Source organism: Crocodylus siamensis, chromosome 13 (assembly GCF_052110815.1).
Source record: "Crocodylus siamensis isolate JL-2025a chromosome 13, ASM5211081v1, whole genome shotgun sequence".
Taxonomy (NCBI): domain Eukaryota; kingdom Metazoa; phylum Chordata; order Crocodylia; family Crocodylidae; genus Crocodylus; species Crocodylus siamensis.
Window position 1 is genome coordinate 29,095,418 of NC_143407.1, and position 25,901 is coordinate 29,121,318.

A 25,901-nucleotide genomic window follows, 5' to 3' on the forward strand; every position below is an offset into this window, starting at 1 on the left:
TATCCCAAATGCATCGGCAAAGGGAAAGATTCATAAATATTATGCCTTTATAGTTATTATTTGCCTATGTCAGAAAGCACCAAACAAAGCTTATTTTCTTGGATCTGGCATGTGCTGCTTAGGGTTGGTCCAAAATGTTGTGACAGAAAAATGAACTTTTGATTTAATTTAATATTTTCCTGCAAGGAGTTTGCTTTCCTTTAATTCCTTTTTTCTTTTTGTTGGAAAAAGTGATACCTGCCTGAATTTTTTTTCTTTTCAGCTGAAAATGTATTGGGTTTTTTTGGTTTTTTTAAAACAAATGTCTAAGTATCCCATGGAAAACCATTTCTAACAAACCTTTGGTCTTGCCGCTATCCTCCAGCAGCATTTTGGTCCTATCCATATTAGAATTTGATCCATACATACCATATCTTCAACTCTCCCATGAAATATGAACTTTCATTTCTACCCAGGAGAAGTTTTACAATCTTTGTAGGGTGAAAGGTGTTTGTGCCCGAAAGCTTGCAATTAAAGATTTTTTTGTTGTTGCAAAAATCCAGTTCATCTAATAAAAGATATCACCTCTACCATGAGCCCTGATTGCTCTGTCCATGCATATGCACACTTTACACAATGCATAATTAACCTGTTGAATTCACTGTCGTAGGAGGTGGTGGAGGCAAATAGCATAGCCAGATTCAAAAAGGGAATAGATAAATTAATGGATGATATATCTGTATTAATGGCTGTTGAACAAAATGGTTGGAGACGGTTCCTCTGGCATCTCTAAAACTATAATGATGAATGCCAGAGGGGGTACTGAATAGGACAGATCACTCTAGGGGTACCTGGTTCAGTGGTCTCCATCTATAACATCCACTTTTGCATTTGCCCCTCTCGGATACAGGATACTAATCTAAATGGACCACCGCTCTGACCCAGTGTGGCACTTGTTATATTTTTATGTTCTCAGGGCCAACCTCAGTGCTCAAACATCACATGTCAACCACCTCCACCAATATAAGAGTTTGGCTTTGAAAAAAATCACAGCATTTTACTCCCAAATATCCAAAAATGTATTTTAATGTGCATTTCCACCTAATCATGAGGAATAAACAAAAGAGAGACCTGGGAGTACCACTTAATAACTCAATTCTAGTAGCTGGGAGCTTTTAGTAGAAGAGAAAATACCTTGCTTGCCTCTGTAGGAGCTGCCCAAGGCTCTTTCACCTCAAATGTGCCCCGATGTATGTCTAACGCAACAGTACGCTGTGGTGTAAATTAGGGCAGAATTGAGCCTCATTTGCCCGCTCTTTCCGGGCACAGAAGCTTAGATCCACTGTTGCTGCTGCCTGTCAGGGAACAACTGTTGAGGGCCGACCCCTTTCCTACGGCAAGAAAGCAACTATTGTCTTGCATTTGTCTGCAGGGGCAGTTCAGAGCTATGAACTCCTGCCCCCAAGATCACCACTACCAGGGGACATTGGAAGATTTTTTTACTTTGCCTCCTACCAGCAAAGCAAGAAAACAAGCAATCCACCGGCGGTTAAATATTATCTCCAGCTTAAGTGAATGAGTAAACACCACATACTCCTAGCGACGGGGTGTGTGGGGCCTCAACCGCAGCCACCAAGCAGAGCCCTTTTCTGGGAACCCCAGGTCAACCTAAGTTAAATACATAAGTATTTAAGTACCCCCAGCCTATAAGTACATGAGGGGGTCCCCACCATCATGAATATCACGTGGCTGGGGGGGCACCGGGAGCTCCCACAGGTGGTGGCAATGGGAGCGTGGCAGTGGCAAGCAGGGAGCTCCCGCAGGCAGCCACAGCAGTGTCAGCAGTGGGGAGCTCCTGCATGGGCAGCTGGTGCCTCCTGAGTCTGGGGGGGCACCCAATCGCCGACAGATCGGGGGTCCCCCAGCAGCCAAATGCCAAGTGCGAAACTACCAGCGGGGAAACCGGACGTGCGCTTCCCGTTTCATGGCTGGCGCTGCCAGGGGGTGCGCGGCCCATCGCAGCGGGTGCACGTGGACGTGAACCTCTACGAATATGACTTCTAGCAGAGGCTAGGGGGGCCTGGGAGGCTCTTGTCAGCTGAAACGAAGGCCGCTTTAGGGTCTGTCCAGCCCAGGGGCAGCGAAGAGCCGCGTGGCTTTGGGCCCAGGGGTGCCCCGGAGCTGCCCCCTCGGCCGCGGCTCCCCCGGGCAGCGAAGAGCCGCGTGGCTTTGGGCCCAGGGGTGCCCCGGAGCTGCCCCCTTGGCCGCGGCTCCCCCGGGCAGCGAAGAGCCGCGTGGCTTTGGGCCCAGGGGTGCCCCGGAGCTGCCCCCTCGCCCGCAGCTCCCCCGGGCAGCGAGGAGCCGCGTTGCTTTGGGCCCAGGGGTGCCCCGGGGGCTGCCCCCCCGCCCGCAGCTCCCCCGGGCAGCGAGGAGCCGCGTGGTTTTGGGCCCAGGGGTGCCCCGGGGGCTGCCCCCTCGCCGCGGCTCCCCCGGGCAGCGATGAGCCGGGTGGCTTTGGGCCCAGGGGTGCCCCGGGGGCTGCCCCCTTGCCGCGGCTCCCCCGGGCAGCAAAGAGCCGTGTGGCTTTGGGCCCAGGGGTGCCCCGGGGGCTGCCCCCCCGCCCGCGGCTCCCCGGGGCAGTGATGAGCCGGGTGGCTTTGGGCCCAGGGGTGCCCCGGGGGCTGTCCCCTCGCCGCGGCTCCCCCGGGCAGCGATGAGCCGCGTGGCTTTGGGCCTGGGGTGCCCCGGGGGCTGTCCCCTCGCCCACAGCTCCCCCGGGCAGTGATGAGCCGCGTGGCTTTGGGCCCGGGGTGCCCCGGGGGCTGTCCCCTCGCCCACAGCTCCCCCGGGCAGCGAAGAGCCGCGTGGCTTTGGGCCCAGGGGTGCCCCGGAGCTGCCCCCTCGGCCGCGGCTCCCCCGGGCAGCGAAGAGCCGCGTGGCTTTGGGCCCAGGGGTGCCCCGGAGCTGCCCCCTCGGCCGCGGCTCCCCCGGGCAGCGAAGAGCCGCGTGGCTTTGGGCCCAGGGGTGCCCCGGAGCTGCCCCCTCGCCCGCAGCTCCCCCGGGCAGCGAGGAGCCGCGTGGCTTTGGGCCCAGGGGTGCCCCGGGGGCTGCCCCCTTGCCGCGGCTCCCCCGGGCAGCAAAGAGCCGTGTGGCTTTGGGCCCAGGGGTGCCCCGGGGGCTGCCCCCCCGCCCGCGGCTCCCCGGGGCAGTGATGAGCCGGGTGGCTTTGGGCCCAGGGGTGCCCCGGGGGCTGTCCCCTCGCCGCGGCTCCCCCGGGCAGCGATGAGCCGCGTGGCTTTGGGCCCAGGGGTGCCCCGGGGGCTGTCCCCTCGCCGCGGCTCCCCCGGGCAGCGATGAGCCGCGTGGCTTTGGGCCCAGGGGTGCCCCGGGGGCTGCCCCCTTGCCGCGGCTCCCCCGGGCAGCAAAGAGCCGTGTGGCTTTGGGCCCAGGGGTGCCCCGGGGGCTGCCCCCCCGCCCGCGGCTCCCCGGGGCAGTGATGAGCCGGGTGGCTTTGGGCCCAGGGGTGCCCCGGGGGCTGTCCCCTCGCCGCGGCTCCCCCGGGCAGCGAGGAGCCGTGTGGCTTTGGGCCCAGGGGTGCCCCGGGGGCTGTCCCCTCGCCGCGGCTCCCCCGGGCAGCGAGGAGCCGCGTGGCTTTGGGCCCAGGGGTGCCCCGGGGGCTGCCCCCCCGCCCGCGGCTCCCCCGCGCAGGAAGAGCCGTGTGGCTTTGGGCCCAGGGGTGCCCCGGGGGCTGTCCCCTCGCCCGCGGCTCCCCCGGGCAGCGAGGAGCCGCGTGGCTTTGGGCCCAGGGGTGCCCCGGGGGCTGCCCCCCCGCCCGCGGCTCCCCCGCGCAGGAAGAGCCGGCTGCCGCGGGCGCGGCGGGGTTGCGCCGCCCAGGGGTGCCCGGGGGCCGAGCGCCGGCGGCTCCGCGCCTCCCCCGGCGCCCCGCTCCCACCCCTGGCGCGGGAGCTGCCTCCCGCCTGGGGGCGCGGCCGCGCGGGGCTCGCTCGGGGCCGCGGCCATGGAGGCGGCGGCGGGCGCGGAGCTGGCGGAGCTGAGCGGCGCGGAGGCGCAGAGCGTGTGCGAGGCGCTGGGGCGCTACGAGGACACGCTGCGCGGCGCCGTGCGGGACATCCACGCCGACATCCAGGCGTTCAAGCAGGGCGTGGAGCGGCAGGTGGCCGAGGTGCTGCGCCTGGCCGGCCCGCTCGGGCGCTCCGTGGCCGAGCTGCAGCACGAGAACCGGCGGCTGCGGGCGCACGTGGAGCGCCTGGCGCGGCAGGTGGAGGCGCTGGGCCGCGGCGCGGGGCTGCCCCCGGACGGCGCGGGCGCGGGCGCGGCCGGCGGGGCGCCGCGCTTCTCCAGCCGCGCGGAGCTGGCCCTGGGCGGCCGCAGCCAGGTGAGCGCCCCCCCGCGGGGCACGTTTGGGATCGCGGCGATGCCCCCCCCGGCTGGCTTCAGCGGGACAAAGCCGCCGCGGGCCGCCGGCCTCCGGGGCTCGGTCCCGGGCGAGCTAGGCGGGCGCCGACATCATGCGCAGCGCGGCCGAGCGCGCAGGGGGCAGCGATGTCTGCGGCACCGCACCCCGGGGCGGCCAGGCCCCTGCCGCCCGCCCTGAGGCACGCTGCCGAGCAAAACGCCTTGGAGAGACCTGGCAGAGCACCCTGCTCTCGGCAGGAAGATGCCCGGGGTCGGGCGGCCCCAGCGAGGGGACTGCCCGGGCTCTTGGAGACCTGCTCCCCCTTCCACAGTCTGGACACCCTGGCTGTGAAGGAGCTTTCTGGTGTTAAGCCAGGAGTGTGTATGCAGTGGTCCTCTGCTGGCGGGGAGGGCGAGCATTAGGGCTTGCTGAGACCCACGCCTGGGCCATCTGAAAGTGAGGAGGAGGAGGAGCGAGGAGTGAGCGGGTGAGGCGTTTGCTTTGCTCCTTCCTGCGGTGGATGAATTAGAGCGTGTTCAACAGTAGTTGTTACCAGTGCAGCCCTTTCGTGCTCGCAAGCTGTTTGCTGCTACAGGTTGGGCACGCGTCAGCATTCGTAGAACGGCCCTGACAAATCATCTTTACCCGGTAGGTTGTTTGTGTGTTTACTTTGACTCATCACCTTTCATGCGGTTGGGCTGGACACCCAGCACTGCGTTTGTGGTCTTAAGCCCTGCTCCTGCGCACGTTTTTGTCTGCATTCCCCTTTCAAGCACCTGCCTATGCGCTCCGAACCCAGGCTCACTTGTACAGCTGGGCGTAGGGGATAAATCCCAAATTGCACGTTTATCTCAGGCTGGAACCTGCCCACTTTGCAACGAGGATGCAGACAAGTTCATTCAAGAGCTGACAGTCCTCCAGTGCCCTGCCAGTGACTCCTTTACCCCGAAGGACAGACTTACAGTATTGATTCAGAGGACATCCTAGCGCTGGGGGATATACCTCCAGACACACGTGGGAGAGTGCAGAGGACGGACTGAAGAGCTGGGTGAGCCCTGGGGATACCTGCACCTTTTTGCTGATCACGCCCCCTGAATCCAGCACAGGGTGTCAGCGTGACTGCATCTGTGGGGTAGACACAAGTTGTATAAAAGCTTTTAAAGCTGCCTTGGGCTGCCTGAGGGGCTTTCTAGGCAGAGGAGGTTCTCGAGCTGAGCTGGCTAAGGTAATGTTAAGGCAGCATAGTACAAAGTTGTCTAAAGTAGCAGCTCTCAAGTTTTTTTGTACCAGGACCCATTTGTAAACAGCAATGGCCAGTCCTGACCCAGTGCCCCTCACTCCTGAGCGACTGCCCCTCCACCCCAAGCGCCACAGTGTGTGGGGCAGGGGGTGGGTGTGTGGGGTAAGGGGGGCCCCAAGCAGCCCCTCACAGGCTTGAAGTCTGCCAGCCTGCAAGGGAAAGTTTCCCACATTTTTCTTCTTTAAAGGAGAATCCATTGTTAAAGTTTGTTTGCAACCCTTTCATATATTCTTGCAACCCCCTTTTGGGTCACGACCCACAGGTTGAGAAACGCTGGTCTAAAGGCAGCTCCGAATCTGGTTCCAAGTGCAGATCAGCAGACAGTGCAGCCTAAGATCCTATAAATACGAAGCAGGCCAGTGCTGAGAGCTTTTTAAATAGCGTGTTTATAGGCAAGGGTCCATATCGTTTCCTCTTGCAGAGAGAGCAGTGTGATCCGTAAAGCAATCTGGATTTATTAATCGTGGTATCAGATAATTTCACTTGAGTAACTTGAGCCAAGACTGTTGTATGTGGCAGTTTTATTTGTTACAGTCTTCTGAAGGATCACCCAGGAAAGACTTGTTCATCCTTCCTTCTCCATTCTGGAAAATTGGTGGAAGTTCAGCGTTCAGACTGAAGTGGCACATTTGATGCCTTCACAAAATCCCAGGAAACCTTTATTTATCTGTTGCAGCTAGCTCCTGAAGTGTTTGATCAGCTTTTACTCACTCGTAGCTCAGTAAGGATCTGTTGTTGAAGACAGTGGAAATCTTTTTATTGACAAAATAAGGCTCATGTCTATACATAAGAATTGCACAGGGCACACTCCAGAGCCCACTGACATCAATGGGAACGTCTGCACTGAGTTCAGAGGTCTTTGGATTGGGGTTACAGAGCAGAAGGAGGCCCCCCAAATTCTTGCACTCTAGTGTCTAACATTTGGAAGTCAAACCTAAAACATCACCAGTTTAAAATATTGAGGTTTACATTGTTTTGGTTCTGGTTTTTGCACCCTTGCAGTACAGTCAGGTTATGTTTTCAAGTTTTTATCTGCAACCATGGGGGCTAGACATTTGTTTTATGAAACAGTGGCAACTGCTGTACTTTTAATCACATGACTCCTGGACCTGGGGCTGCATGGAAAACTCCCAAATATCACAAGACTTGCAGTAAAGTATAAGGGCTGGTAATAGTGTGAATAGGAGGTCAATTCAGCTTCAAAAGTCCCCTAATTACGCGTGGTAGGTAGGTGCTAATTACAGCACCCCATCCATTAATAGGAGGGTGGGTGTGATGTAAAAGTTTTCAGTAGAATAGATCCTGGATATGTTCACGTATATGGTTCCTTTAAGATATCCCCGGCATGTCCTTTTCACAGAGAGGCACTGATGTTCTGCAAAGCTTTGATGATTCAATGGAGACAACTCCAACTCATTAATAATGAAACTGATTCCTGGTCAGCAATGCTGCTTGACTCCGATGTGCCCTTTATGTTAATGCATGATGGACAGATGAACAGAAAATAATTAACAGTATTTCCATGCATTTCTCTAACTGAAAACTCACTACTGTTGTTCCGGGACATGAGTCCCAAAGGTGAAACACAGATCTCACTGAAGTCTATAGGAGTTGAAGGAGCCGGCCAGTGTCATTGTGGAACCCCTGACAAAATTCTCCCACAACTCGTGGCACTCTGGAGGAGCCCCTGGGGACTGGAAGAGGGCCAGCGTTGTGCCCAACCACAAGAAGGGCAGGATGAGGGACCCGGGTCATTATAGGCCAATCAGCCTAACTTCCATCCTAGGGAAAATCCTAGAAAAGTTCATAATGAGTCTATCTGCGATAATAAGCTTGCAGAAGGTAAGATTCTGGATGACAGCCAGCGCGGCTTCGTCGTGGACAAGTCTTGCCTTACCAATGTCATCTCCTTCTGTGACCAGGTAACTCGCCGCCTGGACACGAGAGCAGGTTGACATTGTATACCTAGACTTCCAAAAGGCCTTTGATCTAGTATCCTACAATGTCCTCGTGAGAAAATTGGAGGATTGTGGGCTTAACTCCGGGACAGTCAGGAGGGTGAGAAACTGGCTGCCAGATACGACCCAGAGAATCGTAGTGAACGGATCTGTGTCATCCTGGCGAGAAGTGGGCAACGGTGTCGCACGGGGGTCGGTGCTCAGTCCGGTACTTTTCAACACCTTTATTAATGATTTGGATGCGGAGGTGAAGAGCTCACTGGCCAAGTTTGCGGACGACGCCAAGTTATGGGGAAGTTTGGTCACGCTTGAAGATAGGCTGCAGATACAGGAGGACCTAGACAGGCTAGCAAGTCGGGCAGATGGGAACCTGATGAAGTTCAATGTTGAGAAATGTAAAGTGCTCCACCTTGGGGTGAACAACCCCCAACACACCTACAGGCTTGGTGGTCCCAAACTGACCAGCACCACAGATGAGAGGGACCCGGGGCTAATGATAGACCACAGTATGAATATGCGCCGGCAGTGCGATGCTGTGTCAGTAGGGCAATAATACTCTGGTGTGCATCAGTCGATGCATCTCCAGCAAAGCCAAGGAGGTGATTCTTCCACTCTACTCAGTACTGGTGAGACCACAGCTGGAGTACTGTGTCCAGCTCTGGGCACCCCACTTTAACAAGGACGTGGACAAGCTTGAGAGAGTCCAAAGAAGAGCCACCGGTAGGATCAGAGTCTTAAAGCCGTATAAGGAAAGGCTGAGGGATCTGGGACTCTTCAGCCTGAGGAAAAGAAAGCTAAGAGGGGACCTGGTAGCAGCTTACCACTACACTAGGGGAGTACATCAAGGGCTCGGTGAGCAACTGTTCATCAGGGCACCCAAGGGGAAAACCAGGAGTAATAGCCACAAACTCCTTGACGATTGATTCAGACTCAACATTAGGAAAAACCTCTTCACAGTCAGGGTGTCCAGACCGTGGAATAAGCTCCCTCCAGAGGTGGTGCAATCGCCTACCCTGGACATCTTCAAGAGGAGACTGGGCGATCTCCTCACTGGGGTCACCTGGCCCCAGGTATCTTCCCTGCGTGGTGCAGGGGGCTGGATCCGATGATCTTCCGAGGTCCTTTCCGGCCTTACAACCTATGGATCATGAATCTATGAGTTTTAACATTGACATGGAGGGAGAAGCATTGGTGCTAAATATTAGTAAATACCAATTTATTAGTAGAATTTTGTGTTGTTGTTTGTATTGGTTAAAAACGTGTTTTTTGTTTCTGTCCTTGTTTACAATAAAGCCAAAAATAGTTTAACTGCAGATTTCAGCAGAAGCCAGAACCAAAGCATCTTTGTTGATAAAACCAAAAGCGCTGATGACAGTTTGTACTATATCAGTTGCATAAATAAATGTGTCCAAATTGCTAAGACTTGCCTTTGTGAAGTCTCCCAGAACAGAAGGCGGAGAGTTAGGAATTCTTGCATGTTAGCCCCGGCTTTAGATTTGCTACAGTGAGGAAGATAAGCAAGTATTTGGAGAAGGAGGAGTTAGGAAGTTAGTTCGGGACTCACAAGACTTGGGTTCAGTTTACATAATGAAATGAATCAAAAGGCAGTGGTTTATTTAAATAAAATATCGACTCTTTTCCAAATGCAGATGCCTGCCTTTACATCCACTGATGAGTAAATGTGGTCCTTTAAAATCTATTTTTGATCTATCGATAAATATTTGCATGATGTAAAAGTTAGGCAGATGAAGGAAATTCAACAATTATGGGGAACCAGGAACATTTTCAAGGAAAATTCTGCAAAATAGAATACTGTATTAATGTTATTGTTGTTATTCATGACTGCTATTACAAAAGGGTCTCAAAGACTCAACTGAGATCAGGTCCCCACTGTGAAGGGGTGCCCAAATGCAGTCTGCAGAGCCATGGCATCTGGGATCCCACCAGGTTGGGAAGTTTGGCAGCAGGGAAGTGGTGGCAAATAATACAGCCACCCTCCCCCGCTACCAAATTCCACGAGCCCTGTGGCAGGTCGGAGCCAAGCCACATCCTTCTCTTTGCACAATTCCTCCTCTCCCCTCATGGGGCTGGGTCAGACCCCTTCCCTCCCACCTTGGGGCTGGTTGGGGGCTGCGTGAAGCCCCCTTTCTCCCATGGGGCTGGGTTGGGACCAGGCTGTCCCCTACCCCCCTCTTTGCACCTGGATGGTGCCCTGCCATGCTTGTCCCCAGTGCTGGATCGGGACCACCAGCTGGATTTGGCCTACAGACAGACTGGGCCCTGTCCATCAGACCCACCAGGCAAAAAGGTTGAGCACCCCTTAAAAAAACCGAGAGGCAAACAAACTTGCAAGGCCAGGTCTCCTGAATCCCAGCCCAGCTCCCTGCCTGATGAATCTGTTGCTTTATAGTAAGCAAGGTAGTAGGCTGATGACACAGATCATACACAGCTCCCTTCTGATTCAAGCGTGATTTCATAGTGCTAGTATTCTAATTCTCTCATAATTTGCCAAAAAAACAGAAGAAACCTTGTTTATTTCTCTGTTGGAAGTTTTCTTTCAAGGAGTCATTTAGTCCTCCATTTCTCTGGGTCTTTATTTTGCCACAAGCGTCTGATTTTAGCTGATGCGCACTGCTAAATTCAAGGTCAGACCCAATATTTTGCATCTGCCAAAGAAAATAACTTAAACTTACACCTGAAGAGTCTTGTGCTTCCATTATTTATAGAAGCACCAGGGTTTTTTTTCCCCCTTCACAGCTGCATGTTAATCTGGAGTGCATGTTATTAATGCTATGAAAATGGGGTTGGATTCTTAACTCCAGCTTTGGCAAGTCATTGGTCCTGTGCTATGTTTCTGACAGCTCTTGGTCCGAGCTGTCATTACCAGTTACCAGTGAAGTCATTCTCAGCAGCTGGGTTTGCAGATCCCCTGGGGAGAAGCGAGAAAGCACTTACAGCTGGAGCCACCTCAAGCAGCTATAAAAGACAACAGAAGTATTGAATTTATACAAATATGATTAATGACTTCTACTTGCCTGGGGATGAGAGGGGCTGGGATGTTTCTGTCACGCATGATGGGTTGAAGTCTTAGAGTAACAACTGCATGGGACACATTCTTGTAAGTGGTTTTTATTTTTAAGCCTAACCACCCTGTGGTGCCAACAGGAATGCTGTGCAGAGACCAGCAGTGCAGGGGACATGACTCTAAGCCTGAGTTCCTCTCCTACATTGATGCAAAAGGTGAAATTCGGACCTTGTTGAAGTCAGTAGCAGTTTTGCCATTGAAAAAATCCCATGCATTTTTGACCATTTCAGGTATCCAATGCCAGGTTTGATCATTTAAACGAAGGATTTGCATGACCTGTTGGAAGTTCGCCATGACTGGAAACTTCACACTCAAAGCAGAATGTCAAAGCCATTATCACCTCTAGAGCAATAACTAATTGTGTGTCACGCTCCCGTACAAGATTTTAGCTGCTAACATGCAGAGTTGCTTGCTGCGGAAGGGAATTGCTTTTGTGTCTAGATAAACCAGAGAGGAAGGAGTCTGCTCAGCACACCCTGCCTGTTCTAACACAGCACGTGTGCATGCATTAATGTGCACGTGCACACATGGATTAGTGCCCTAAAGCATCCCTTTGCCGATGGGTCCTCCTTGACTAGCAGTTGAAACAACCATGAAACATAAAGTTCACTCTGACTTTGAATTCCCTGAAACTGGGTTATTCTTGGGTTTTTTTTCTCTGAGACTTTTTTGACCCTTAGTTTCCTCTGCCCAGAGAGTTGTTCCCACCTGCCAGAATGGAGTGAATGAGCTGCCCCTGCCCCTGTGAGTCAGCAGGAATGAGCGTGTGCGTCCAGGCTGGGATTTTACAAAGCAGGCCAGCAGAAGAGCCAGTTCCCCGATCAGTGTGGCTGTGGGCTCTGGGGAGGTTGAAATCTAGATCCAGTATGATGGGGGATGTGGAGGCTGGCATTTTATCTCTTGGACCCATACATGATCATGTCTGTGGCCTCCAGGTTTGGTCCCCCCGTTCCTGTGACAGGCCCTTGGGGAGCGCAGTAGAATCCGGGTCTGACAGGCAACTTCCTGGCCAAAAACGTGGAATTTCATCGCAACTGAACAGTGAAATGTTGTTGATTTTTGCCAGGAGAGGATCATAGGAAAGGAGGGCTGGAAGAGACCTCAGGAGGTCATCTAGTCTAGCCCCCAGGTCAAGACAGGATTATCTCTGACTAAACCATCCCAGCCTTTCTAACCTGCTCTTGAAAATGTCCAGGGGTGAAGATTGCACAGCTTTGCTAGAGAGTTTGTTGCAGTGCTTGACCAGCCTCATAGTCAGAAAGTTGTGAGATGAAATTTGTCTTGTGTTTCACATTTTTTTGAAATACTTAATTGATCGCTTTCTCCCTTTTTTTTAAGATAATGGGATTAGGGGCCATAGATGCCAGAATTGCAGCCCATCTCTTTATGCACATCTGTTCGAGCATCTTAGCTTAACAGATCCCTGATCTCTGCCGAGGGCCCCCCCAGCTCCACCACAAGCCAAATAATAAGAGAACAGAGTCCAGATATAGTGCAACAGCTCTGTGTAAAGATGGGGGCGATGGTCAGAATCAGTATTTGAAACATCTCTGAAATGCCACTGAGCTCCCAAAGCCTGGGTTAGCCATTACTAGGGGTCTGTTTAAACTGCGCTGGAAGTATGCTGTGCAGTGGCTCCTTTAATCTTGCTTTTTTTGCCATCATTTGCTGCTGATTGGCTGAGGGATCCCAGCAGCCCCGCTGCTCACTGCTTGCTCCTGATAGGCCAGGAAGCAAAAACCACAGTTTTAGATATGCCGTGGTTTTTGCCTCCTGGCCAATCAAGTAGCAAGTAGTGGAGCCACCGGGGCCCTTTGGCTAATCAATGGTGGGAGGCAGAGTTTGTGGCATATTTACAACCGTGGTTTTTGCCTCCCAGTCAATAAGGAACAAATAGTGAGTGGAGGGGCTGCCAGGCTCCCTTGGCCAGTCAGAGCAAGATTAAAGGCGCCACTGTGCAATGCGTTTCTGGTGTGACTTAGGTAGATCACTAGTCATCACTGCCCCACTTAGCCGACTAGGAAGGGATTTGGGTGACACAGGATCATGAATTTCATTATGTCCCTAAGCTCTTTGCACCATCCTCTTGGGAGGCAATGCAGAGCCTGCCATTATAGTACAACCAGGACTTCAGTTTGTGGGTCCCTGTGCAGGCATTACCTTCCATGGGGCTTAAGTGATGCAAAGAGCCAGGTACCAGCTTCTGGCGTCAGGGTGAATTTCCCTGTTGAGACTATGTGGAGTTAAAAAGAAAGGCAGACCCAACTCCATCCATGCATTTTAATAGCATCTTAGGCTGATTGCTGAATGCCATTTTAGGTCTGCTGGACAGAGTAAGATTTATTGCTCTGATTATGAGTAGGGGAGGACTGAATGAGCTAATGCAGGTTTGCTGATAAGCCTATTTCTGTATTATTCCCAAAGACCATGCACATGTGATAGAAGCTTTGGATTCAGCTGTGGCATTAAGCCAAGCGTGCAAGAAGATCAGTGGCCTGGTGGCTGCTGGGAAGTAACATGGACAAGCACAAGATCTCAGTCTCTGTCCTATCTTTGAATAAAATGCAGCGGACACTCCTCTTTGGGGCAAGCTCTGGTAGCCAGAGTGATGGGAAATGGGACCATAATATGTAGATTGAAGGAGACCAGCATCTCCTGTTCTTCCCAGTGCCTTCTTCCAGCTGCCTGTGCGGCTGGCAGTAACCTAATGAAATGCTGTTAGTGACTGCCTTTCTACTCTTGTTTCGTAGGTCAGGTTTCAAGGTTTTGTCCTGGCACCCATTATTGCAGTACCTCATTGACACACGCGCTTTCCCCTGCCTTGTGTACTCTCTTGGACAGCTGCGCAGCACTGGGTGCAGTTGATTTTTTAGGAGTAGGCTCTGCAACGTACTAAGCCTTTCCAACGTGACAAAGTGATAAGTACCTAGCTGGGGCTATCTGAGGCCAGGGCAGGGGGTCGGACTCTGTGATCTACTGAGGTCCCTTCTGACCCTAAAAATCTATGAAATCTGAAGTGCTAAGCACTTTCAATTCATGGCGGTCAGTCGGGCCAGAGCGTATTGACTGCAGGTCCCAAGTAACATGAAGGCTACGGCCCTTACTGAGTTAGCCTAAAGTGTTCTGTTAGAGTTGATGTTGTTAGAGGAGTGGTGCATGAAACAAATGTATGGTTAATGGAAAAGAGGCTAATTAATGGGACTGAATAAGCGCCATTTCTTCTGGGTGTTGCAGGATCAATGTAACCTTTTATTGTTGTGTGTTGGAAATGGCTTCTTTACTCACAACTCTTACCAAGTATCACCCAGATCTGGTTTCCGTTTAGTTCAGATCTCATGACTTGCTTAAATAAATTGATGACCTAAAAGATTCATATTAAAGGGCAGATGCCATCCCAGCAGTGAGTGTTGACACAGCACTTTCCTTCCCAAGAGACCTGCTTTGTTCCAGGCCATATCTATTTACTTGAATGACTAAATTAAGTTTTATTGTGTTTACTGCTGCAGTCCTTGCCTAGGACTGTTCTGAGAGAGCCAGCTGGGTTGTATTTTGGCTTGTGCCTTTGTATCAGAATAGCTACCCACATTATAACCACAACGTCTCTACTGCTAAGTGTAATGCACCATGGAAAACCAGCCTTGCTTCAGTCTTCAGAGGGCTGGACATATAACACATTAACCCTGGTGTAATTTCCAGTGGTTTTGTAATTTTCCTATTCGAGATCAGAAAAAAGTCAGTTTCTCTCTCTTAAATAATAAGACTGATCTCACACCTGTTTTACCCTAAGATTAGCTCTGATGACTAAAAGGAGTGCAGAGCAGTTATGGCTTATAATATTACTTGCACCTTCCTTGTCTTTCCTTACACCACTCTTCTATCTTAGTGAAATAAGTGGAATCACTCCACATTTACACTGGTGCACGAAATAGCAGGATTTGACCCTGTTTATTTTAGTTGCATTTGAAATGGTGCTGGCGAATAATAATGGACTGTCTCCACGAATCCTCAGATTCTGCCTGCTAATGCAGGGGATGCGCGAGTCCCGTTGGTAGCACTCGAAACAACCCAGGCCCAGCTTCATCTTTCTTTTTTTACAGCCACAGTGTTTCTTAAGTTTGTGAAACACAAATTGGGGGAAAAAATGTCTTCAATGTTGGAGATAAAGTGTTCCGTGCTGAAACTCGGTCTTGTGCCTGAGTAATCATTCAGGGCCCAGTTTGCACATGAAGATGGCCTGATCCTGCATCTGTTTTATCTTCACCCCCTGAGTGAAGCAGAGGAGAGGCAGGCTGGTTTGCTTTGGCAGCATTTGCGTGCACTCATCTGAGGAGTATTTTTCATCCTGCACCAGCCGATAATGTAACCGTAGGAAGGAGCTCCCAGACATTTTTTCCTTGGCCTGATGTTTCTTAGAAACCTACTTTTCATAATAGGAAACCAGTTACTGCTTCGTGAGTGCACGTTTGTCCAAAGTGAAAGCCAGGTCATTTAGATAACCTTCCAAGTGTGGCCTAGCACATGCATGAGTTAATTTGGGTGCATCAAATTATTTTGCTTTTGAGCAGAAAACTATGGTTCAGGTCATATTACATTACCCCCAAAACTACACCCGTATGCCGTTGGTCCAGTCTTTGTTCCCCATATCTTTGCTGCCTCCTCTCCAAAGTGATGTTTTTTATCCAAGTGCACCACTTCTTGCTTCAGCCCTTTATGCCAGCCACATCTTTTTTTCATTTCTCTGACACCCTCAGTCCAACCCCTTTCATCAACATCATTCATCAGTGGCTGAGCGTGCAAACTAAATTCTCAAGGGCTCGATTTTTAGGTATCCACTAAAGCTCATTAGGAGCTGCCAGTGCTTCTCACCTTTGAAAACTGGGCCTTTATTGGATGTTACTGGAAAATTTATGTCTGTCTGAAGAATAAGCTTGTGAGGCACTGTATACATGAAATACCTGTTGGGACACTTCAGCATGGCATCTATTGCAACAGTGCTGCCTGATACCCTTTGCAATAGCAACTCAGTAGATATAAGTTGATTATTGTATTATACTACTAGTGTTAGTTTTATTGGGCCAACATTTCCAGAATCATTTTGGGTGCACCTATTTTAGATGTTCCTCTTGAAACAACTTTAAAGTCCCATTTTCAGCAAATCCTCTATACTCAAGACCAATTTAAAAAATACTTGAAATTGGCAACCAAAAACACGTTTTAAAATTAGAGAAATTAATAGTTAATTATCAACCCAATCCTGGATTCCTCATTCAGGCATGAATCTTAGAAGTCTGTCAGTGTTTTTCCTACAAATGCATACGTTTAAGAAATTGAAACCTCCTGTCTTCCAGAAATGCCCCCAGTCCATCAGTCAGCCTGTCCATCACTCAGCAGCCATGGCCAGGTCTGTTCTCATGTAGCACGTTCTCTTATGGATTAATTAAAGACATATTCAGAAAGAAAGGCATAAGGTTATACAGTATGACTTCTTTTGAAAGAGAGAGGGCACATTGTGCAATAAAGGCTTGGTAACTCAGAAAGATTGTATTTCGCACAGTGCACAGATAATTCAGTGTGGTTCAGTCAATAAAAACAGCAGCTGTGTTTTTATCTCTGCAGGAAACAAATCCAAGTATTGCTTACCCAAATCCAGCAGTTCATGGGGCTTGACTGTATTGTTTTAGCGTTGTATTTGCCATGATGCCACCTTGGCAACAAAGCCCATTTGGGTTCTGCGTTCAATCAGTAGGAGGTTTCTGTGGGTTGTTTCTGAGAAATCAGCACAGCCAAACGTCAGGGGGGAAACCCCGTGTCTGAGTCAAGCAGGATCTGATCTGCAGCTTTCATTGGTGTTGAACCTCAGCATCCCAGACCCTTTGAGGTGACTCGTTTGTCCAAACGTACCTGTAAAGCAGCGATGTTCTGGTATTGCCATTTCACAGAAAAGGACAGAATGACTCGCTTGAGGTCACGTAGTACAGAGCAGAGCAGATTATACATGTGATCTACCAGCACCTTCCCCTCCAGTCCCCACTACAACTTCAAAGATGTTATTTTCAATCCCTGCATTTGACCTGCATATTTTTGGTGTACACTCCCCTTACTCTCTCTTTCTCAGCTCTTGGGCTACATTGGCCATTTATTTAAAGACCTGGGATGTGACTGTCCTGGGATTTTGACTCCCCAGCCACTGTCCTGGGCACACACTGCATTTCGACTCTGGTCTGTGCTGCAAAGAGGGCTGGGAAATGGGACAGGCGGGAACGTGGAGGGGTCCATGCAGGAAGACTCAAAACCCCGTGAACACAAAGGATCTCTGTGTAGGAGCGGCTCCAGTGCAGTCTATTGGTCTGTGCAAAGCCTGGCTTCTTTGGCATAAAATCCCAGTTGCTTCTTCCCACAGACCACCCAGTTACTCTGCTTTACAGTCAGGAGAAAGCTAGTATCCAGAGGGATACTAACTCTTTTACTTTACTTGCAGGATGAGGATTTGGCACTAAATTACGGTGAGAAATTGATTCTGGGAATGCCGATTTTGCAGGTCTCTTATTAGCGATTGTAGTTCCAGGCTTCTTTATTCTTTGTCTCCTGGAGTGAGGGAGGGGATGCTTCTGACAACCTTTCATTTTTCATGTCCTTGTAACAAGGTACTTAGTAGAATTTGCAGACTCCTTGAATCGGACAGGCTGTGCCATGAGCACTTCTTCCATGGCTTCTAGCTTGCAATCTCTGGGCGGTCTACCACGTGCCTTAGCACCCATGCCACCCCAGCTAGACATTGACATGTAGAGAAGAAGGAGCCTTGGGGTGCATCCAGACAAGTGTGGTTGTGCGGTATGTAGCATCACATACTGATCGTTTGCAACACCACGTACTGCACAGCCTAGTGTTCTCCACGCTGCAAGGGTGCACTGCCTGAGCATGTGCTGCACTGGGGGTTTTTTCCACTTTTTTTTGACCCCGGACATGCAGGGGTCAGAAAAAACCACAGGAAAAAAACTGGAGCAACGCATGCGTGGCCAGCGCGCATTGCTGAAAAGCGGAGCTGGGCCACCCGGAGCCACAGGCTCCGCATGACAAAATCACTGCAGCTGCAGCCCCGGGAGGCCCCCAGGTAAGGCTGCTGGCCCCAGCCTCTCCTACCATACCCAGGGCAACTTGCCACACACGTGTCATTCCCTGGGGACAAGCAGTGGTGGTGCAAGATGCACCGCCACCGCTTGTCCCAAGGAACCACATGTCCATGCACATCTGGACGCGGCCCTTGGAGTTTGGGTGCGAGTTGTGAATAGCGCACTCTGTACAAGCATCTAAGGGAGGGAGGTGTGTGATTGAGTCAGTTGGCAACCAGGAGGCAAATGCTTGAAACATCAGAACAGCAGATGGAACCATTTCAGTCCTTCAGCGCCTTTATGAGCAAACTGACCGTAAGCTGGGAAGATTGTGTGGCCTAATGGACAAAACAGTGGCTTTGCAGTCCGGTAAACTCAAATTTATTCCTAGCAGTGACGTAGCATGAGTTACAGCATCTTTCTTTGCTTTCTATTTCCTACTTAGATTGTGATCTCTTCTGGGCAGAGACGGTCTCTCATTGTTTATGGACAGCACCCTGCACAATGCCGCCTTTGTGTTGTTTGGGACCGCAGGTGGTGCTGTAACAGAAATATGAGAGGTTAATTTGTTTTAAACACATTTCTCATCACTCACTTTACCATTATTCTTTTAATAGATGTTTCTGAAACCATCTGGGCATCAGTCAACCTTATCAGTTGGATGGGCTGATGCTAAACTGACAGCTGAGGAAAAAAACTAATGCATAACCTTTTCCTCGCTGTGTTTAAATACAGAAGTCAACATGTAGGAAATGCATTACTCTGTTACATTATTAGTAGACAATTTGGTCCTGTTGCTGTAGCCAAGGGTTTTAAAGAATTTGGATCAGATTTAGTAAAATACTACATTTCCTTTACTTACACTGGAGCCAATGAGAGGTAAGAGGATGCTGTATCTCATAGACAGTGTTCAGCAACCGTCTTTCTGGGTAGGAAAAACAGTGGCTAATACAGCACAGTGTCCACATCACAGATATTTCCCCAGCTCCCATAGGATCCTTCTTTAGTACCCTTCACAGAAAGACAATGACTGAATAGGCCACGAAGGCCGAGTTCTCCTTTCACTTGTAGGGGGCAGCAGCATCGGTCCAGAGTGGTTCCTGTTGAATAAAACCCAGTATCCCAGGGCTGTCAAACTGCCTCCTTGTGCAAGTAGTGAATGCACATAATGTTTGTGAAAGAGTAAAAGCAATAGTCCCAATTTTCAGTTTAACTTACTAATCAGCCTTCATTGTAGTTTGCTTTTCTTGTTTTCAAAACCATCACCATCCACCAAGCTTTCCGCTCACTGCTGAGCCCTGAAATCTGACGGTTGCCCTGCAGTCGTTTTCTTCTTCAAATCGAACTCAGTCATTTCGATCTGGATTCCATTTCATTTGGGACCTGGAGCTGAGTCTGAATTAAGGCTAGGACTTAGCATTGCAGGGAAGGATTTAAAACATGGCCAGCTCTTCAGCCTTCAGTGATGTATCACTTTCTGTTAGATCTACACATATTAAGGTGACATCTCACAAGGATGTAGTGGGAGGATAGAGAGAATCCTTATCTGACAGGGAACCTGAAGTGCAAGAGCTAACTCTGATCCAAAAATTAAAATCCAACCCACATCCCCAAATGCTAAGTGGTTCCATTTGCGAGTCTAGTTCTGGCCCATCTCTAACACTACAGAGAGGATACCAAGAGGACAAACTTGTCCTTACTTGCCATACTTTACACTGCTAACATCCCAGCCTGAAATCCTTGTTGCTAACATAAATAATGATCAGAGACCTAATAAAGGAAGTTAATAAATGCTTCAAATGCCTGCCCCTTGCAGCAAATTTAAAGCGACCAGGGAAATGCATTTCACAAGATAATCAGTAGTGTCAATTTAGGATGGTTCAGCATAAGGCGACCTACAAGACTTGTAGGACCACAAAGTGAAAATGCTTTGGGGCTGTGTGATGATTGTGGCTACTCTGTGTACTACTCTGAGTATAGCTTATAAATTATTACTTGTTTAGCACTGAGTCTGAAATCACTGCTTTGTTAAAAGGTTACATTTCCCAATGTCCAGTGGAGAAATAAATCACATCCTAACTGTTTTCATAACCTGGTTTGAGTACTAGCTCCATTCTTTTTTTTAAACTTATTTCATGTGTAAATGTAACAAGTCCAGATGTGAAGTCTGGCATTCTCTGCATCCAGCTGAAGGAAGTGTCTGAAAACATGCTCAAAGGTACAACAGTAGAGACAGAAAGAAGCAGTTTATATGTCCGGAGTGTTATTTCCTGTAGATCTCTGTCCTTATATCAGGTCATGAAAGAAGCAGCATGCAGCGTGCAGGCAGACAGAGCACATGAAACAAAATAAAACTGCTACCTAGAGCCTAGTACTCAGCACTTCTGCTTAGCCGCGCAAATGCCTGGTACAGAGAAGTGTGCATTTCATCTAACTCTGCTTCTGCCACTCAGCCACTGTGATTTGAAATAAAGGATTATCTGGCTTGTTGGCACCACACTCTTTATTTGGCACCAGAAGAGACCGGAATCTGGGAGTCAGTAGTACAAAAGTGGGCTTGGGGGTAGAGAATATGATGCGTCTGAAGGGCAGTTTTTAAAAACAGGGTACCCGAGCCATAGCAGCTCTGCTCAGATCAACACCGCGTGATTCAATCTGTTGCTCTTTGTCAGCATTTTAAACCCCTGCATTCCCTCTCCTACCTGCTTGTGATTGTTAGAGGAGGAAGAGGTCTTCTGTCCTGTCCTTTCTCACTAATCACCTCTGTCTGACATGCCTCCCGTAACCTTATCGCCAGCAATCTTTCTGCAGCATGTGTAGTTGGGCATAGTGCCTGCATGAATAGGGTGGTCTAAAAATGTAGCAAGGGTGTTCTATTTTGATTTTGTCACAAGAGAGTCCCCTTTCATCGTGCTTAACATGTTGTCCGTGAAAACGATGACGGTAACTTCATAACTCCCTCCAGAGTGCCCCCCTGCATGTGCCAAAAGCTTGCTGCGCCTCATCAGGAAACAAGGCATGGGGGGGAAGTGGAGATTTGGCTGAGAAAAGGAGCACTGTGACTCCTTGCTTGTTTGTCCCTTCTCAGAAAGGCCTCAGGACAGCAGCAAAGTCTTTGCATTGAATATCAGGCGGTGGCCTCCTGTGTGGACCGCCTCCTGCCATTCATTTTGGAGCACTGCAAGGGAGATCCACTTGGAAAGCACATTGCAGAAGGTCACGGGAGATTATGCAAAGTGGAGTTCTCCCTGCCAGTCTTTCCTGGATCAGATGACCTATTTGTTCTCTGCAATTTTGTCAATCCAGTGTCAGGATTATTATTTTTGCTAGCATGAGATCAGGTTGTCTTGCAAATGGAGCTGTTGGACTATGCGATGCACTGTATGAAGGGTGGCTAAAGACAATCTGTATGTTATGCTCAAAGCAGCACAGAGCATGGATTATCTGCTAGGATCTCTTTTGGACACCCTCCTCCCCCTCCCCATCTATTCTGTGCCATTGTCGGGACATTGGTCACTGGTGGCACCTGGATCTCTCCTCTTTTCTGCCTCTGGTACTCAAGCATCCAGTCAAGACATGTTGAAATGTAATGGCCTGTGATATACAGGAAGTCAGGTTAGATGATATAACAGCCCCTTCTGGATTTAAACTTCCTGAAATCATCCTTACTGTGTTTTCTGAAGAAAACCTGGATAATCTGGTTTTCTTCCTAGTTGGCAAAAGAACCAGTCATTCCACTTTTGGGCCTGGAATGCATTATGTTTTATATAGTCAGATGGGGAAAGGCTCACAGTGTGGCAGCAGGGAACACGCTTCCTGCTGTGTCGTCTTTGAACTGCAGCCCTCAGCTCCACGGCTGGAATTACCCCACTGATTTAGGTGCAGTTTCTCTGGATTCATGCTGGGGTAGTGCAGAATAGCATTTGGCCCAGGCCAGAAAAGGCCCGTTAGATCATTACATCCATCTTCCTACCAGAGAAGAATTGCTCCCTATTGCACATTTATTTTTTCCAGCTTTAGAAGCACGCCAAGAAAAAGGGCTTCTACCACACCCTTAAGGAGGTTATCCAATGTGTACAGTAGCTTTCCTAATATAGTCACGGTGCCAAGGGCCTTTTCAAAGTGGCCGGATCACCTCCTGATGGCAAATGCTAATGTCATCTACTAGATTATGCCCTTCCCATGACTTCTTGCTCTGACCCAAGACATAAGAGGGAAAGATCATGTCATGCTGCTTTCTGCTGTGTTGTGATCTAGTTTGTGGTCCTGCCCGCTTCTTGTGCTTCCCCCTTCTCTGATGTATCTGGGATCTATTTATGCGCGAAGCACAGAGTATGTCACCGTGGCTCTTTGAAAACCAGAGGGAGTTTTACCCTGGGTTTATGTGGGGCCAGGATTCCACCCGGAGCACGTAATAATTCTTCACATGCACATTGTGAACTGAACCTGGCCAACTCAAGTGATTTTATCACACGTTTCATGGTATTTGGTGTTGTTATGAAACCCTTGGCTCCTGGCGACATGCAGTTAGGTGAGAATCTCAGTTTGGAGGGCTTTCTTCCCCCTAAATCACGTTTCTAGATCTCAAGATTGCAGAGGAGGCCTCAAAGATACGACCTGAGTGCATTCTTACATTCTCAGAAAACAGAGGGCAAATATAAAGGACCCAGCGTTTGTGCTGGGAAATACTCAAGGCTAATATTTGGCGCTTCTACGGCAGGTTTTACTTGAGGATCTGAAGGGACTTCAGAAACTCAAGTGAAACAAAGCGGCCAAGCAGCCCTATGCAGTAGGGAGTTACAGCAGCCCTGTCTCCCGGAGAGGGACCAGGGACACACAGAATGTAGGTTTGATCTGTCCAAATTTTATCTGGTTCATCTCATTCACTGAAATAGTCTTGTTCTTCGTCAGATGGACTGGAATCAACACGTATCACCATCTGGATTCTCTTTCTTTCTACATGTTCATTTAAAACAAAAAAATCTGTTTAACTGGAGTCCGGAGTCTTAGTCAATACAGAACTTGAGAGTGATTGACAGTTCCAGGCTGAAAATGAACATTTCTGAGTGTATTATTAAATGTCTCTCAAAGCGTCTCAGGCAGATGTTTGTTCTCTCAGATTTTCCAAACGTTACAGGAACCCCAGGCAGCACATTCCTCAGAAAGGGATGTCATCATCACCTGTGTTCATACCCAGGCTCATCCAAGAAACGCTTTCATTCCAGGGTAACTGGTTTTGCATTTCTGGTGAAGCTCTTAAAATCCAAAAACCCTTTCAGCTGTGGGCAGGAGGCCTGGTGGGGGACACAGGGACTCCATGACATAGCACGGGGACCACCGCTTTGCCAGGCATTAAGCATTCGTTATGATTGCAGCTTATAGACCACTGCGTTACACTTCACCGTGCCAGTGGGAGGTGGGAGAAGGACGTTGTCATCTTCCATTTCGCACAGGGGGAGAGCATGGCACAGGGGAGTAAAGGCCTGTTTTCAGTAGTGGCGTCTATATGTACAGTGATTTTGGGGTGTCCAAATGTTGACTCCTCAGGCTTAAATTTCAGAGGTTGTGATCACCCCCAGCCCCAGCTGAAATCAGTAGGAACTGATTGTGGGTAGTGTCTCAAAAATCCAAACCCAGGAGGCTAAATGTGAGCATCCATACGCTCCAGCATCCAAAATCAGATGCTGCTTTGGAAAACTGCAGTGCAAGGGACTTAGCTGGGGGTCTCAGAGGAAAGTCCTGGGAGATTTGGGAAGAGAGGCTCGCCTTGCAGGTCACCACTTCACCGCTATACACAATCCCAGATGCTCAGCAGCCTGAGCTCACAAGCGTGCTTGCAGAAGACCGAGCTGTTATTACTATGCAGGGTCTATTATCTATTTTCAAAATCACTGAGAGTTTTTTGCTGGCAGCAATAGCAAGATAGGCAGTATTTTGTTTAAATTTCTGTCCTGTTGCTGTCCACACAGTGGGTGAAACCGACACCACTGAAGTCAACAGGAGTTTTGGCCTCGACTTCAGCGGGGTCAGGATTTCACTCACTCCCTTAATTAAATGTTTGTTACACATGGAGAAAGTCACTGTGCCTACTGCAGGAGGCATGTGTTTCTGTGCATGCCAAAGCAATGCATGTCCTCTAGAGAACAATGGAGTTAGCTGTGCTTTCTGTTTCGATTTAAGTTTGACATCTTTCATCCTACACATACAGCATCTTGGCAGTGTTTTGATAACTCTTGTTCTGCTTGACCCATTTAGAGCAAACAAGTCATGTCAGTATTTTGCCAGATGAGAAAATAATTCCTTATAGTTTATAAGGTGACGCTGTCAAGGGTGGAAGGATCCAGATATGACCTACCTGTGCAGCTTACAAAACCCCTGGAATTATTTTGCAGACTTCCCTGTAGAAAAGGGATTTCAGAGGATGGGATTTTCAAAAGGCACTCAGCACTGCGCCAATTTTGCTCCTGTTTGAAGCTGACCTGAACTTTACTACTGACTCCTACTGGAACAGATTTAAGCTAATGCTTTGCAAAATGGTCAGGAAGATCTTGGCAGTATGTTGCTCTGCTGAGCATTGGAGGAAAGTCGACTACAGAGTCTTGCACACCTACTGTCTTGCACAGTGCAGAGTTCAGACAAACTGGCCAAAGTGTAGGAGTAGTGATTGATAAATCCTGGTCATATCCTGAAAGTCCTGTTACAATCCTGCCCAGAGGCTTGATAAGAAACGCATCACTTTTGACATGTGACCAGGAAAGCACCAATTTCAATTCTGTCTGGCCCGGGGCAGGTCCACATCTGGCCCAGGGGTGGGGAGCAGCCCAGGCCTTGGGGTGTGCGGCCAGTCCTGCTGTCCCCAGGTGCATGGGGACAGCAGCCCTACTGCCTAGACACCGCGGCCCATCTGCCCTGCACCCAAAGCCGGGGGCACTGGATGGAGCAAGAGGTCCGGGTCGTAATGGCAGGGTGCGCTTGGTCAGCAGACGGGATGGGGCCGGGGGCAGGCAGGGAGTGGCTCTGGAAGCAGGTGGGGTGGGCAGGGCTGGGGCTGGGATCACGGGGCAGTGACAACGCAGGACCAGGGCCATGATCCATAGCAGTGCCAGTGCAGGGCCGGGGTCCAGGGCAGAGCTGTCATTCGCAGGGAGTGGATCGTGGCTCTGCCCTGGGTCCCGGCCCTGTGCTGTCACTGCCCCACGATCCTGGCCCTGCCTGTCCCGCTCCCAGATGCTGCTCCCTGCCCACCCGTGGCCCCATCCTATCTGCCTGGCTGAGCACGCCCTGCCCACGGGAGTCCCAAGCCAGTCTCGAGGAAGACCCTGCCTGCCCACGTGCCTGCTCCATCTTGCACACCTGGCCACGTGCAGGGCAGTCGCATCAGGGCCGGATAGGATCAGTGCCCCCTCCCCTTCGCCCCCCGCGTCGGGCCCGGTTAGCACCCTAGAGTTTACCATTTTGATAACATCACTTTAAGAAATGACCTGTGGGAATCCTTGAGTCTGGGGATGACCTTGCTCACAGTGAAGGGCAATCCAGAGGTATAACAGTGCAGCTCTCTACCTGGGGAGCACCTGCTCCTGTTATGCTGATTAAAGCAGTGTGATCAGCTCTTGCTGTGGCAGTGACGGCTTTCGCACCCCCCAAATCCCCGCACATAGGCAGCACCCAGGGCTGCTGTCCTGGTTGCCCCGTCTCAGTTATGTCATGGGGGCAGTAGGTGGAATTTGCTCCTGTTCTTAAATGGTAGGGAGAACTTGGGCTAGCTGCCTGCACTGGGTGAATAGTCCCTGATGAGGAGCACAACTGGGAAACTCAGGACTTATATGGCAAAATATTTATTATAAGCCAAATTTCCATGGAAGTCAGCGGAGGTAATCCAGTGCACTTCAGTGAGGGATTGAGACCTCCTTGTTTTGCATGGCTTATATCTAGAATAAAAATACAGCTGCTGAAGGGTGATGTTTGCTGTACTTTTCTCAGATGAATCCTGGCTGGTAACTATATTTATTCCTGCAACATAACTGCTGCTAATCTTGGGGTAGAAAGAGAAGTT

The 25,901-nt window shown here is 50.1% G+C and overlaps 1 protein-coding gene across 1 annotated transcript in view; it reads left to right on the forward strand.

Annotated features, from left to right (window-relative positions):
- The first annotated feature begins 3,957 nt into the window (after window positions 1–3,957).
- Window positions 3,958–25,901, forward strand: part of SMTNL2 (smoothelin like 2) — a 41,232-nt gene continuing 19,288 nt past the window's right edge. Inside the window, exon 1 of the mRNA XM_090025192.1 lies at window positions 3,958–4,375. Within this exon, the coding sequence (XP_089881318.1) occupies window positions 3,998–4,375 (378 nt within the window). The 5' untranslated portion in view covers window positions 3,958–3,997. The remainder of the gene's footprint in view (window positions 4,376–25,901) is intronic.